Source organism: Drosophila mojavensis, unplaced genomic scaffold, assembly GCF_018153725.1.
Source record: "Drosophila mojavensis isolate 15081-1352.22 unplaced genomic scaffold, ASM1815372v1 contig_136, whole genome shotgun sequence".
In the NCBI taxonomy this organism is placed as follows: Eukaryota; Metazoa; Arthropoda; class Insecta; order Diptera; family Drosophilidae; genus Drosophila; species Drosophila mojavensis.
Window position 1 is genome coordinate 16289564 of NW_025318667.1, and position 11284 is coordinate 16300847.

General features: G+C 44.1%; 4 protein-coding genes across 6 annotated transcripts in view; 2 read left to right on the top strand and 2 right to left on the bottom strand.

Moving 5' to 3' along the window:
- The window catches only part of LOC6583987 (mannosyl-oligosaccharide alpha-1,2-mannosidase IA), an 80634-nt gene extending 75097 nt beyond the window's left edge, over window positions 1–5537 (bottom strand). The window contains exons 1-2 of one of the 3 annotated variants that reach the window (XM_044011701.1): window positions 5409–5537; window positions 3646–4604 (exon numbers count right to left, since the gene is read on the bottom strand). In XM_044011701.1, the coding sequence (XP_043867636.1) occupies window positions 3646–4230 (585 nt within the window). In that variant the 5' untranslated portion in view covers window positions 4231–4604; window positions 5409–5537. Of the gene's footprint in view, window positions 1–3645 lie in introns of all 3 variants that reach the window. The other 2 variants (XM_002009611.4, XM_032732114.2) reach the window with 2 other exon arrangements.
- Window positions 5538–5800: 263 nt separating this feature from the next.
- LOC6583988 (activating signal cointegrator 1) lies at window positions 5801–7832 on the top strand. The gene is made up of 5 exons (XM_002009612.4): window positions 5801–5929; window positions 5988–7076; window positions 7144–7265; window positions 7327–7521; window positions 7579–7832. Exons 1-5 carry the CDS (start codon window positions 5862–5864, stop codon window positions 7647–7649), a joined length of 1545 nt encoding a protein of 514 aa, XP_002009648.1. The 5' UTR covers window positions 5801–5861; the 3' UTR covers window positions 7650–7832.
- Window positions 7833–7834: 2 nt separating this feature from the next.
- LOC6583989 (migration and invasion enhancer 1) lies at window positions 7835–8687 on the top strand. Its single transcript, XM_002009613.4, has 3 exons — window positions 7835–8116; window positions 8218–8291; window positions 8371–8687. Exons 2-3 carry the CDS (start codon window positions 8266–8268, stop codon window positions 8630–8632), a joined length of 288 nt encoding a protein of 95 aa, XP_002009649.1. The 5' UTR covers window positions 7835–8116; window positions 8218–8265; the 3' UTR covers window positions 8633–8687.
- On the bottom strand, window positions 8670–11139 carry LOC6583990 (cactin). Its single transcript, XM_002009614.4, has one exon. The coding sequence runs from the start codon at window positions 11039–11041 to the stop codon at window positions 8741–8743; it is 2301 nt and encodes a 766-aa protein (XP_002009650.1). The 5' UTR covers window positions 11042–11139; the 3' UTR covers window positions 8670–8740.
- Window positions 11140–11284: the final 145 nt, after the last annotated feature.

The following is an 11284-nucleotide window of genomic DNA, read 5'->3' on the forward strand; positions in this document are numbered from 1 at the left end:
CTCGCTGAAAATTGATTTTTACTCAAAGATTTTTATCTCTATAATTTAATTTATATTTTTCATGTTTCTAATGTTTCCTTCTATCTTATCAATGTCTATTAAACTTATGTGTAGTTGACACACGCATAAGAATTTCGCAGCTGGGCGCCGTTTTTGTCACGCCCCGGTGGGCGTGGACCAAACATTTTTGACCAGTTCTTAAAAGGAGCCGCGAGTAAGGCAACTGTACAATTAGGACGATGAAAATATGCGCAAATTAAAGGATATTTTTAGATATGCCACGCCCCCAAAGAGGCGGATTGGATTGGATTGGATTAGACTATTTTAGGTTATCGATAGGAGAATTAATCTATTCCCAATTGCCAGTATAAAAAATGTCGTAAGTAGACTCTATATTTAATTGGGATCAGCTACGAATTGCTTTAAGCTCCAAGCTGAAGTTTGAATTCAGTTCGGAGTAAATCGCAGAGTTTGGAATCTAAAAAAAATATAGTCAATATAGATATTTGACTAGAATACTATTTGCCAACTAGACAGGAAACAGAAATTTCAAGTTAGGATCTAATACTACTTGGAAATCAATAATCACATTGCTGATTAAGACAACCTTTAAAGCTGTTTAACTGTAAAAACTTTATCGCAAATTAAAGAAACTCAGACTGAGAGAGAGAGCGTTTGAGAGGGTAAATGAATAAATAGCCTGGAGCAAGGCCGACAACTGGATTGACTCCGCCACGTCTATTAGAAAGCGAAACCTGAGCAAACAACTAAAATCTTGTTACGAAAACGCTTTGATAAACGAGTCTTCATACATCGAGAGAAGCTGAAGATCTGATAGACAGATTCATTAAGTAAACAAGTAAAAGTGCTCGACTAGAATATACCCCAAAACACGGTAGTGAGCAGCTATTGTCATCACTGTACACATATTTCATTGTGAATAATACAAGTTTACGCACACTTATATATTTCTCTGATTACTCTGAGAAATATATTGTAGAAGAAATTTTGTTCTCATTCAACTTTTTGAAACGAGATTGCCATACAGATAAGTTATATTTCATTGAATTATATTTGTATTGCTACGACTCCATCTGCCATACATTGCGACTAACCAATATACCGAGAATTCTAATTTACAATGAGTATTAAAAGCCACAGACAAGCACTTTTAATGAATACCTTTTTTTTTTTTTACCTGTATTGCGACAACGCTCAGTGCTGGAACATGGAGTGTGCGAACGCAAGAGCAAAACAAAGAATGGCTACAATTGTAGTACTCCAGTAGTACCTATGAAATACCCTGTAACTGGATATAAATACCAAATTTATGCTGATTTTTACTACTTATAGTTAGTTGTTTCTAAACCATATTAGGCAATCGAAACTATTTTTGTATTTAATAAAGTTAAAAATTAAACACTGATTTTTAATACGATTTTGGTAAAAAAAAAAAAAAAACAAATTTGTATTTTTGTTTAATATCTCTGCTTTTTTAATTTTTAATTTTACATATTTATTTCCCCTTTAAACAGATTTGTATATGTCAAATGGAAGTTCTGCGCAGTCTATCACTCAGACAACTCCATTTATACCCTGTAAAACTGTACCTACGTAAACGCGTTATTTTTGCTATGCTCGCGATCTTCGCATTTGGTATTCTTGTTATTGCTGCAGAATCAGTTTCTATCTTGTCTTACTTAATAGAGTTTAGCGCCTAAAATACTGGGTCAGTGGAATAACATAACAAGCAAAAAAATCAAAATAAAAATGGAGATAGTAAAGAACCCAAGTGGTAATAGTGGTAACAAAGAAGAAGAAACAGAGTATGAGCAACAAAGTGAAAGCATATAGAAATACAAAACGAAAAGAGAAGAGAAGAAATAGATAATGTGCCCAGAGGAAGTACGACTGGCTTGTCTTAAGTTTCCAAATGGGCTCTAGGGTACGCCCATTTCCTAAAAGCCATCGAACAGAATGACTTATTACAAATTTGTATTACACTTTTATCAGCAACTGTATCAGTGACTGTCGGCTTTCTGTGACTTAGTAAAAAAGTCAATTCAAGAAATTATATATGTATATATACATTGTATATAACATATGTTGATATCTTATTGAGTTATATTGAGTTATCAAAAAAGCTGTAAATTTATTACATTATAATTTAGAAGTCGAATTCCTTAGTTTTTACTGAATTACGTTACTTTTTCCAATTTAGGGGAACGGGGGTAGGTATCCACAAATCCTTATATTCATAAAAATGATAATTCAATACAGGAAGAGTTTCCTTTTTTGTGACAATCAATTTTTAATTAAGAAACAAATTTAAATAATCGATATTTAACGCTAATAAGAAAATGGCATACGATTTTTGATCAAATAGTACATTATTATTGATAATAAGGAAATAGTATAAATTATCGATCAACTGATCAATGGAAATGGAATGAATTATTGACCAAATTATCGATAGAGAAATGAGTTAACTTGTAAAAAAAATAAAATTAAAAAAAAAAAAAAAATAAAATAATAATAAAAAAATAAAATAATAATATGAAATAAAATATAAATTTCAAATCTCTAGCTCTTCTGGTTAACGAGATCATTGCGTTCAATCGGACGAACAGTTGGACGGACGAACAAAGGAACTCCTGCTGCCTATGGTATACAGGAATATACAGAAAGACTGAAGGACCCATCTCTCTCTCTCACTCCCTCCCTTTCTCTCTCTCTCTGTGCCTGTTACATACACTATCACATATCCATCGTACCCAGAATTCTCATTTCGAATACATTCATATCAGTTCTTACATGGCTAAGTGGCGCAGCAGTGCACGCTTTAATCATTTCAATTAGTGAAGCCTTAGATAAAATACTAATATATTGCCTGTTCATACACATGTACATATGTGTGTACATATTCATTAACAGACACACATACACACATATGTATGTGTATGTGTATATGCCACATACAATGCAATTCGTTAAGGTGTAGCTCGATGAGCAATGTCAACTTTTGTTGCTATTGAAAACACTTTTACTCTCCATTCCTCTCTACCTCTTCTTCTCTTCACCTACCCAGCTCACCATTCCTCTTTTCTTCATTCTATCTTCGTCTCTCTAGTGCTTGGCACGCTTCTGTACGCAAGGCCGAAGCTTAACTCTTCGCGTTTACCGCAATATGCCAGCAGCCAACGCACGCCCCTCTCTCTCACTCTCTCTCTCTCTCTTTGGAGGCGGCACAGCAGCAGCAGCAGCAGTTAGCGACAAAGTCTAATAAGAATTTGTTTACATCAATGAGTTATCGCCGTGGCAGCATCCGTCAGCATTAGCTCTGCTAGTGACGGAAGTCCACAGACGTGGAACAGAAGAGGAAGCTTATGACACGCGAGCGCAAAAAAAAAGCAAATAAACTTTTTTTTTTTAGAAGCGAGAGATTATAGAGAACATATAGTTATTGGTACATGTGTGTATATAATAGTACAATTATAGAGCATATAGTAAATCTTACATAAGATCTGAAGAGAGAAACGCGCTTATCAGTATGTGGCAAAAGGGGCGGGGGGCGTGCGTGCTTTACACGTTTATTAATTTAGTTTTTGTGCAATTTAATTTATTTTTGTGGATATTTGAACTCACCTCTTTAATTTTCTCACGTTTCTCTCGCAATTCGTTAGTGTCGCCCGGCAGATCCTTGGCCAAGCCCATGGGCAACTTGAGCTGCTGCTCGGTCACGAGCTGATTGTTGTTGTTGTTGGTTGTGTGGTCCGCTGCTGCGGCTGGTGCTGCTGGCAGTGAGACTCGAGGTGGCGCACGAGCCGCATCTAGCGCCGCATCCTGCTCGAGGGGCTGCTCCTGCTGGGCAGCCGGCAACGGCGCTGGCGCCTGGGCGATCGCATCACCGCCCGCCGCCTGCGGTTCGTCCAGCAGATCGCCCAGCTCGGCGCTAATCTTTTGCTGCAGTCGCTGGCGATCGCCTATGAAATGGGGATCCTCGTCGCGTGGCGCATGCGCGGCCAGCGGTGGAGCCGGTATGAAAATCTCCGGACCGGCCTTCTGGAAGTGCTTGTAGACGAGCAGTACGCGCTCGCTGCCAAAGTTATCTGGCAGCAGGAAAATTCCGCCGAAGCATAGGAAGCACAGAGTCGCCAGCACGAGTCCAATCAGACATTTCTCGCGCGAATGGAAGTTTGATTTGCGTCCAATTGGACCGATTCGATACATTTTCGTTCCTTTGTGTGAGTGTTCGTTCTCCTTGTTCTTCTTATTATTGCAGTTGCTATTGCACGAGTGTGTGTGTGTGTGTGTGCCCGTCGCTAGCTCTCTCAGCTGTTTCACTGCACTGATGTTATGCCGGCTTCACAACACATTCACGCACATGAAAAAAAAAAAAACTGGCACGAACACACACCGACGTAAACACGGGCACGATACTTTTTCTTTTCTTTTGAATTTAATTTGAATTTGTATTTTTATTATATATATATTCTTTTTAGTAATGTTGCTGCATTTTTGTTCAGTCGCTCCTTAATTTTTGTTTGTTTTCTATTACTTGGCTATTTTTGGCAACTCATATGACACGTAGCGCAGGCGGAAAACTTTTCAATACAATTTAAAAAAAAACAAAAATTACTAACAAATACAGAGTCGAGCGCGTCGAAACTATAAACGCAACGCTGTCGCTTTACAAAGTACGACAAACGTCAGCCGCGGCGTGGCGTATGGGGCTCCTATATGAGCAAATGAAGAGAAAAGACAGAGAGAGAGTGTGTGTGTATGTGCGTGTGTGTGTGTGTGATAGCCCGAGCGTGGTTGGCTGACGGCGACGCACACAATTTGCAATCAGCAACAGCAATGTTAGCGGCGCTTGGTTATTACAGAATACCGTTAGCGTAAATTAACCGTACTAAGAGCACCAATGAAGCGAAGAGCTTCCCTCAGTAACGGGGCGTGTGACAAATCTTACAGCTGTCAGAATGAGTATAAAAATTGGGGTGGCTGCTGCGGCGGCTGATGCTGCTGCTTAAACTGTCTGGACAAAGACTTTGATGCCGTACCCACTCTCCGACTCCTCTCTCTCTCTGCTGTTTCCGACGTCTGCTTTGATTTTTTGCAAATACTCTTGCTGTTGTTGCTGTTGTTTTTGTGGCCGCAGTTAATGGTGCTGTGTGTCGGCAGCGCTTTCTATTTGAACAACGACACAAGAAATACAAAAAGCAGCCGCAGTTTTTTGTTATAGCCTGGCGCTATATTTTGTTGTTTACAACAAATATTAAACATACACACACGCACACAAACACATAGACACTAGTGAGAGAGACAAACCAATTAAATAAACACAACGCGTCTTTATCTTAAGTTACTATTTAACGTAAACTTGCACAGTATTAAATTTATTATACATTAGATCACAGTGGAAGCAGTAGCATAACACGAATGGGAGCGGTAGAGCGTTTAAAATGTTTTCATTCCTCTCACGAATATTTATTGTATTTTGTTTTATACTTGCATTTCGCATATTTTTGTTGTCATAGCGTTGCCGTATCTTTGTAGTATCATCTGGCCATAAAGGCCGTAACCAACACTGCTTCCAGTCACGATTGTCACGTTCAGTTTTTAATTTACATTTCTATCCTGCATTTCACAGTAAATCAATATATATTTAACAGACTTTAACTTTATTGTTTTATTTTTTAACATTTCTTATTTTTATTGGCACAAATGTTAATTAATTATTTATCATTTTGAAATGTTAAGCCGCGATAGCTTATCGATAGCTAATCGATAGTCATACTCGGCACTGTTCATACTCTGAATTGTTCATTTGTGTTTTGGTTTGTATTTCATCAGCAATAATGGAAAAGTGGCTGGGTGAAACGTTGTCGAAATGCCTGGATTGTGTGGTTACGAAAGAAATGATGGCGTGGGTGTAGCGTAGTGGTTGCATTGAACCCATCTAATTTCGTATTTTCGAATTCCAGCACCATTTTGGCCATCAAAAATGATGAGGAGTTCGACAACTACTTTGGCAATCTATTGTGCGAAGACGTCGAGGAGCATCGCTTGTTTCTGCATAACTGCCGCCACATGCTACTCAGCGGCAAACAGCCCCGCAGCAATAACAAAAAGAAATCGCCGCCCACCTTCAATTCCCCACCTGTTCAAAAAGCCAGCAGTGGCGCAGCCAAGAAACAGAACAAACATGTCAATCTGTATTCCGGCGATGGCAAAATCGTGGGCAACAGCGTGCTGCTGAAGGGCCGGCGCAGCTGTGATTGCCAGGTAACCGAGCACCAGCTGATCAACAACTGCTTGGGCTGCGGGCGCATTGTGTGCGAGCAGGAAGGAAGCGGACCGTGCCTCTACTGCGGCGAGCCCGTCTACACTGCCGAGGAGGAGCAGCAGATGGCAAAGGCGGCGGCCTCAAATCGGGCGAGCACCAAGGGCCAGACGAAGGCGCAGAGAAAGCAACAGCAGCAGCAACAACAAAAAGCATCTGCCAAGTCCAATAAGGAATTGCAACAAGCGCTGGAGCAACGGGATCGTCTGCTGGAATACGATCGTAACAGCGAGAAGCGCACAACTGTCATCGATGATGAGCTGGACTACTTCCAGGAGAACTCCGTCTGGCTGACCGATGCCGAGCGCGAGAAATTCGAGCAGCTAAAGAGCGAAATGCACGAGATGAAGCACGGCAGTCGGCTCAAGCGCAAAATCAAGGTGGACTTTGCTGGCCGCAATTTGCCCGAGGAGCCACCGGTTACCACTGAGTATGAGCAGCTGGTGCTGCGCCAGCTGGCTGCGGCCAGCAAGGCTGCATCGCAGGGCCAGAGCCAGGGACTAACTGGTCATTCCTCTCTGGGACTAGCGCCAAATCTGGACGTGACCAAGCCGCCCGTCTTCAAGGCCAGCAAGGAGCTCCAGAATATGCCCGCCCCGATCATCGGTGACGGACTGGAGCGCATCTACAATCGAGTGCAGGATAAGGAGCTGCTCGAAATGCAGGACATGCGCCAATGCCTCTCCATGCATCAGCCATGGGCATCGCTACTAGTGGCCGGCATAAAAAAGTATTGGAGTTCTATATATTCATATATATTATTTGTATATATAATAATAATCTGATTGCCCTTTCAGACACGAGGGTCGCGTCTGGTACAGTGAGCATCGCGGCCGCCTGTGGATCGCCTCGACGGCCAAGGAGCCGCATGCCGAGGACATAGCACAATTGGAGCAATTCTATCGCGAGCTCTACAAGGGTGGGTATTGGGCTAAGCTCGATGAGAACAGCACAAATAATGCAATTCACGTTTCTTTCAGACGAGAATATAAAGTTTCCCACACATTATCCCACCAGCAGCCTGTTGGGCTGCGTAAATGTGGAGAGCTGTTTGCCCCAGGAGGAATATCGTGAGCTCTATCCCGAGGGCGAATCCGACAGTCCCTATGTTTTCGTGTGCTCCAGACCGGAGCAGTTGCCGGTGTTGTTACCAGTGAAGGGCGAGCCGAAGATCTGTAAGCAATTTAAAGAAACTCAATTTAACCACTGTCTAATCCTCTCCTGCTTTGCAGATGAGCTGCCGCTGAAGACACACAATGCCGCCTGTAAAACATTGCTGCGTGCGCGCGCTAATAAAGGCTGAGAAGCTCACATCTCTAGAATTCGATAGCTGTGAAAATGTTTAGCTATGAGTAAAATATCGATACTAGCAAATTTAAACGATATTTCGTATGAAAGGCATTCCCTTGCTTTATCTGCTGTTCTATAAGTAGGCTGACGCATTTATGAAATGAAAATAAAATTATATTTTGTTCCTTTGACGTAACTAGTTAATTTTATTCTTTACTTAAAAAACTATTTCAAATTTATTTTCAAATAAACATAAAGTGTTTATTTATAAACAACGGGTTTATCGCATAACTATGAATTGAATATGTGAACAAGGGTTTCATTTTCTAACGTATAAAATCAGATATTTGTGTGAATAAGTTACAGAGTATTTAAATCAGATGTAATAAATTGATTTTAAATATATAAAATCAACTTGAAGCTAAATTTGAATAGTTCAATATAGGCACAGCCACTGTGGATTTTAATTTACCATTTTATGCAAGTTAACTTATGATTTTTATTTGAACCTTTCTTATATAAATATTATTTACAGAGAGGAATATCCTTTTGACTTTTTTATTTTTGTTGATTATTTGCAGTTCAATAGGAGGAATATCCCTATTCGGCGGTTTGTTTATGGTTGTGCAATGGTCAATGTGGATGTAGAATACTGGTTAGCTGCAAAGATAATTAATTTGGATCAAACAAATATATATATATGAATGTATATGTATATGTATATGTATTCACAGTGGAACCTGTAACTTCTCGCTGCAATGCCAGCTGCTGCGACAATTTCTGGTGGATGCAGCGCCTGGGGTGCAGGTCTCCTGCCACCAGGGACGACGCGGCGCCTTTGAGGTGACCATCGACGATCAGCTGGTGCACTCGAAGCTGGCCAGCCTGGCCTTTCCCCAGCACCAAAGCGTGCTCGCCCAGGTGCAGCGCGCTGAGCGCGGCGAGCCGCTGCAGCCAGTGCAGCAGGCGCCGATCAAGGACTGCAGCATCATGTAGAGAAGCCAAGCAACCAACATATTAAACACCAAATAAATAAATATTCTAGAAAATATTTTATTTTATTATCATTACAAAAAAAAGAGGACTGCAAATAAAGTGGACCGTCTAGCGCCTGTAGCGATAGCGCTTGAAGTGGAACCACAGCTGGAAGATGTTGTTGTGGAACTGGCAACGGAATCCCCGCTTGTAGCTGAACTCCCACTCCCGGTTGACGATCTTGAAGGCGATATCCTCGTACGGCGGCCCCGTGTGGAAGCGCAGCACCGCAAAGTCCCCATTGTCCGCACAGGGCGTGAGGAAGTATTGCGGCGTCTGCGATTTGTCCATGAGATCCGGATAGAAGATGTTGAACTTGTAGCCCTGCACAATCTTGGGCGGCGGATTGTCCATGTCGTAGTGCGTCTGATTGTATTTGTTCCACTCGAAGCCCGTGTGGACGCGATTGAAGTAGCGCGGCTTGCGGGGACGATACTTGTCGGTGGCCAGCTGAGGCACTGAGTCCAGTGTGGTCTCCACGCTGAACTCGGCCTCGTCGCCCTGCATGCCCTTGCGTGCCTCGCCGCGCATACGCAGCTCCTGCGGCGTCAGCTCCGCCACATCCGTTCCGCGCTCCGGATAAACGAAGAGCAGCCGCTGGCGTTGCACACGCTCCTCATCGTCGCTGCCCGTATAGAGGCCGCCATCGATGTTGTCCTCATCGGCGGCGGTCAGCCGGCGACCGCTGAAGTCCTCCTCGCGTATGTAGTTGGGACTGTAGTTGCCCTGTCTGTACAATTCACAGGCGCGTTCCAGCTCCCTGAGCGGATTTTCAGCGTTGGGGTCTTCCTCCTCGTCGGGCGACTCCTGATCCATTTGTTGCTCCTCCCCGGCATTTGTGTCCATCTCTTGATCCGATTCCTGTTTCATCGTCGAGGGTGAATTAATCTCCACCACAGTGGGAGGATCGGGTTCGCGCTTCAGCTGCTGCAGCTTCTCCCGCAGCAGCACCTGGTGAGCGTCGCGCAGCCGGGCACGCGCCATGTGCGCCTTCAGCTGCGAGAGCAGGCTCTCCCAGTAGCTGATGTCCACGCCGTCGGCACGGCTGCTAATCTTGGCCTCGATGCGCTGGCGCATCTCCTCCAGCTGCTTGGCGTTCTTGCCCCTAAAGATATCCGCCACATCCTTGACGACGCTCTGGTGGATGCCGTCGCGCCGTTGATTGAGCGAGTTCGCCTCGTTCTGCTGGATCTTCATCTGCTTCTTGAGCTCGTCCTGGACAATGGTGACCATGTCGTTCCAGAAGTCAATGTGCTTGCCCTGCTCCAACTCCTCGTACACTTTGATGTCCACCAGCAGATCCTCCAGCTCTTCGATGCTCAGGCCGTGCAGCAACATGTACGGCTCGTGCATTTGCATCTCCAGGGTCTCCTCCAGGTCCGTCTCTGTATTGCTGGCGGTCACATATTGGGCCAGCAGATCGATGGGTTTGGCGCGGCCATCACGGATACGAATCTCGCTGCGCAGACGCGCCTGCTCCAGATGGAACAGGTCCTCCTGGCGCTGCCATTCGCGGAACTGGACAGCCTCCTTGGCGCGCTGCTGCTGCATGGCTTCATCCTCGCGCGCCTGCCGCTCCAGTTCACGCTCCTGCCGCAGCTTCTTGACTTTCTCCAGCTCGCGACGATTCTCCAGCTGTTTTTGGAGCGACAGCACCTCCACCGTCTTGCTAGACAGATTGGACAGGCCCTCGACCTCGAGCTTCTTGCCCCAGTGGAAGGTGGAGGTCAGATTGGAGTCTCCGAAGGGATTGTCCTCATTGGAATACGTCTGGTATTCGTTGTCCCAGCCCATGCGCTGGCGGCGCCGCTGCTCCTTGGCTTGCTTCTCGCGCAGCCGACGCGCCCGCTTCTCCTCAGGCGTCTCCTTCGCCTTGATCTCCTCTTTCAGCCGCTGGCGCTCCTGCTGATCGCGCAATCGACGCTCCTCCAACGATTGCAGCAACTTTATGGAATTCATTTCAGTGCCGCGTTTGGCTGCCGGTTTGCCGCCTGCACTTTGATCTTTGTGCTTCGCTGCCGATGACGACGACGACGATGATGTGGACGTGGATGAGCTGGAGGATGAGGACGAACGTGCACGATGCTCCTTGTGATTCTTATCCCGTTTCGAGCTACGATGTCGACTTCTGCTGCGCTTCTCCTTACGCTTGTGATGACTTTTGTCTGAGTCCCGATCTCTTTCTCGCTTCCTTTCTCGATCTCGTTCTCGTTCCTTTTCTCGACCACGCTCCAATCCACTTGTGGATCTGTCCCGACGCCGATCGCTGTTGCTTTTGTGCTTGTGCTTAGAGCTGTGCGAATGTGAGCTTTTCTTGTGCCTGCTGCGACTTCGACTGCGACTACGATGTCGCGATTTTTCCTTGGGCATGTTTGGCAGCCGAAACTTTAAACGTTTGTGAAAAATAAAAACACAACAGTGAAAACACAATGCGTATGGCTTGCGATTGTGTTTGCAGTAAGGCGAAAGCAGCTGCTTGTTATCGATAGCGCGCTGATACTTTTAGGTGTTTTCCAGCACTTATAATTGAAACTGATAATATATTAAATTATTATTTATTAAAAAATATATTTAAAATTATTTTAAATATTATTTATTTTTTCAAAGTAACAA

Bases quoted from the DNA above. Each gene is read 5' to 3' on its own strand.
- LOC6583988 (XM_002009612.4), top strand. From the start codon at position 5,862: ATGGAAAAGTGGCTGGGTGAAACGTTGTCGAAATGCCTGGATTGTGTG. The intron at 5,930-5,987 runs GTGGGTGTAGCG...TTCGAATTCCAG, and splicing joins GTTACGAAAGAAATGATGGC to CACCATTTTGGCCATCAAAA. The intron at 7,522-7,578 runs GTAAGCAATTTA...CCTGCTTTGCAG, and splicing joins GAAGGGCGAGCCGAAGATCT to ATGAGCTGCCGCTGAAGACA.
- LOC6583989 (XM_002009613.4), top strand. From the start codon at position 8,266: ATGGTCAATGTGGATGTAGAATACTG. The intron at 8,292-8,370 runs GTTAGCTGCAAA...ATGTATTCACAG, and splicing joins AATGTGGATGTAGAATACTG to TGGAACCTGTAACTTCTCGC.
- LOC6583990 (XM_002009614.4), bottom strand. From the start codon at position 11,041: ATGCCCAAGGAAAAATCGCGACATCGTAGTCGCAGTCGAAGTCGCAGC.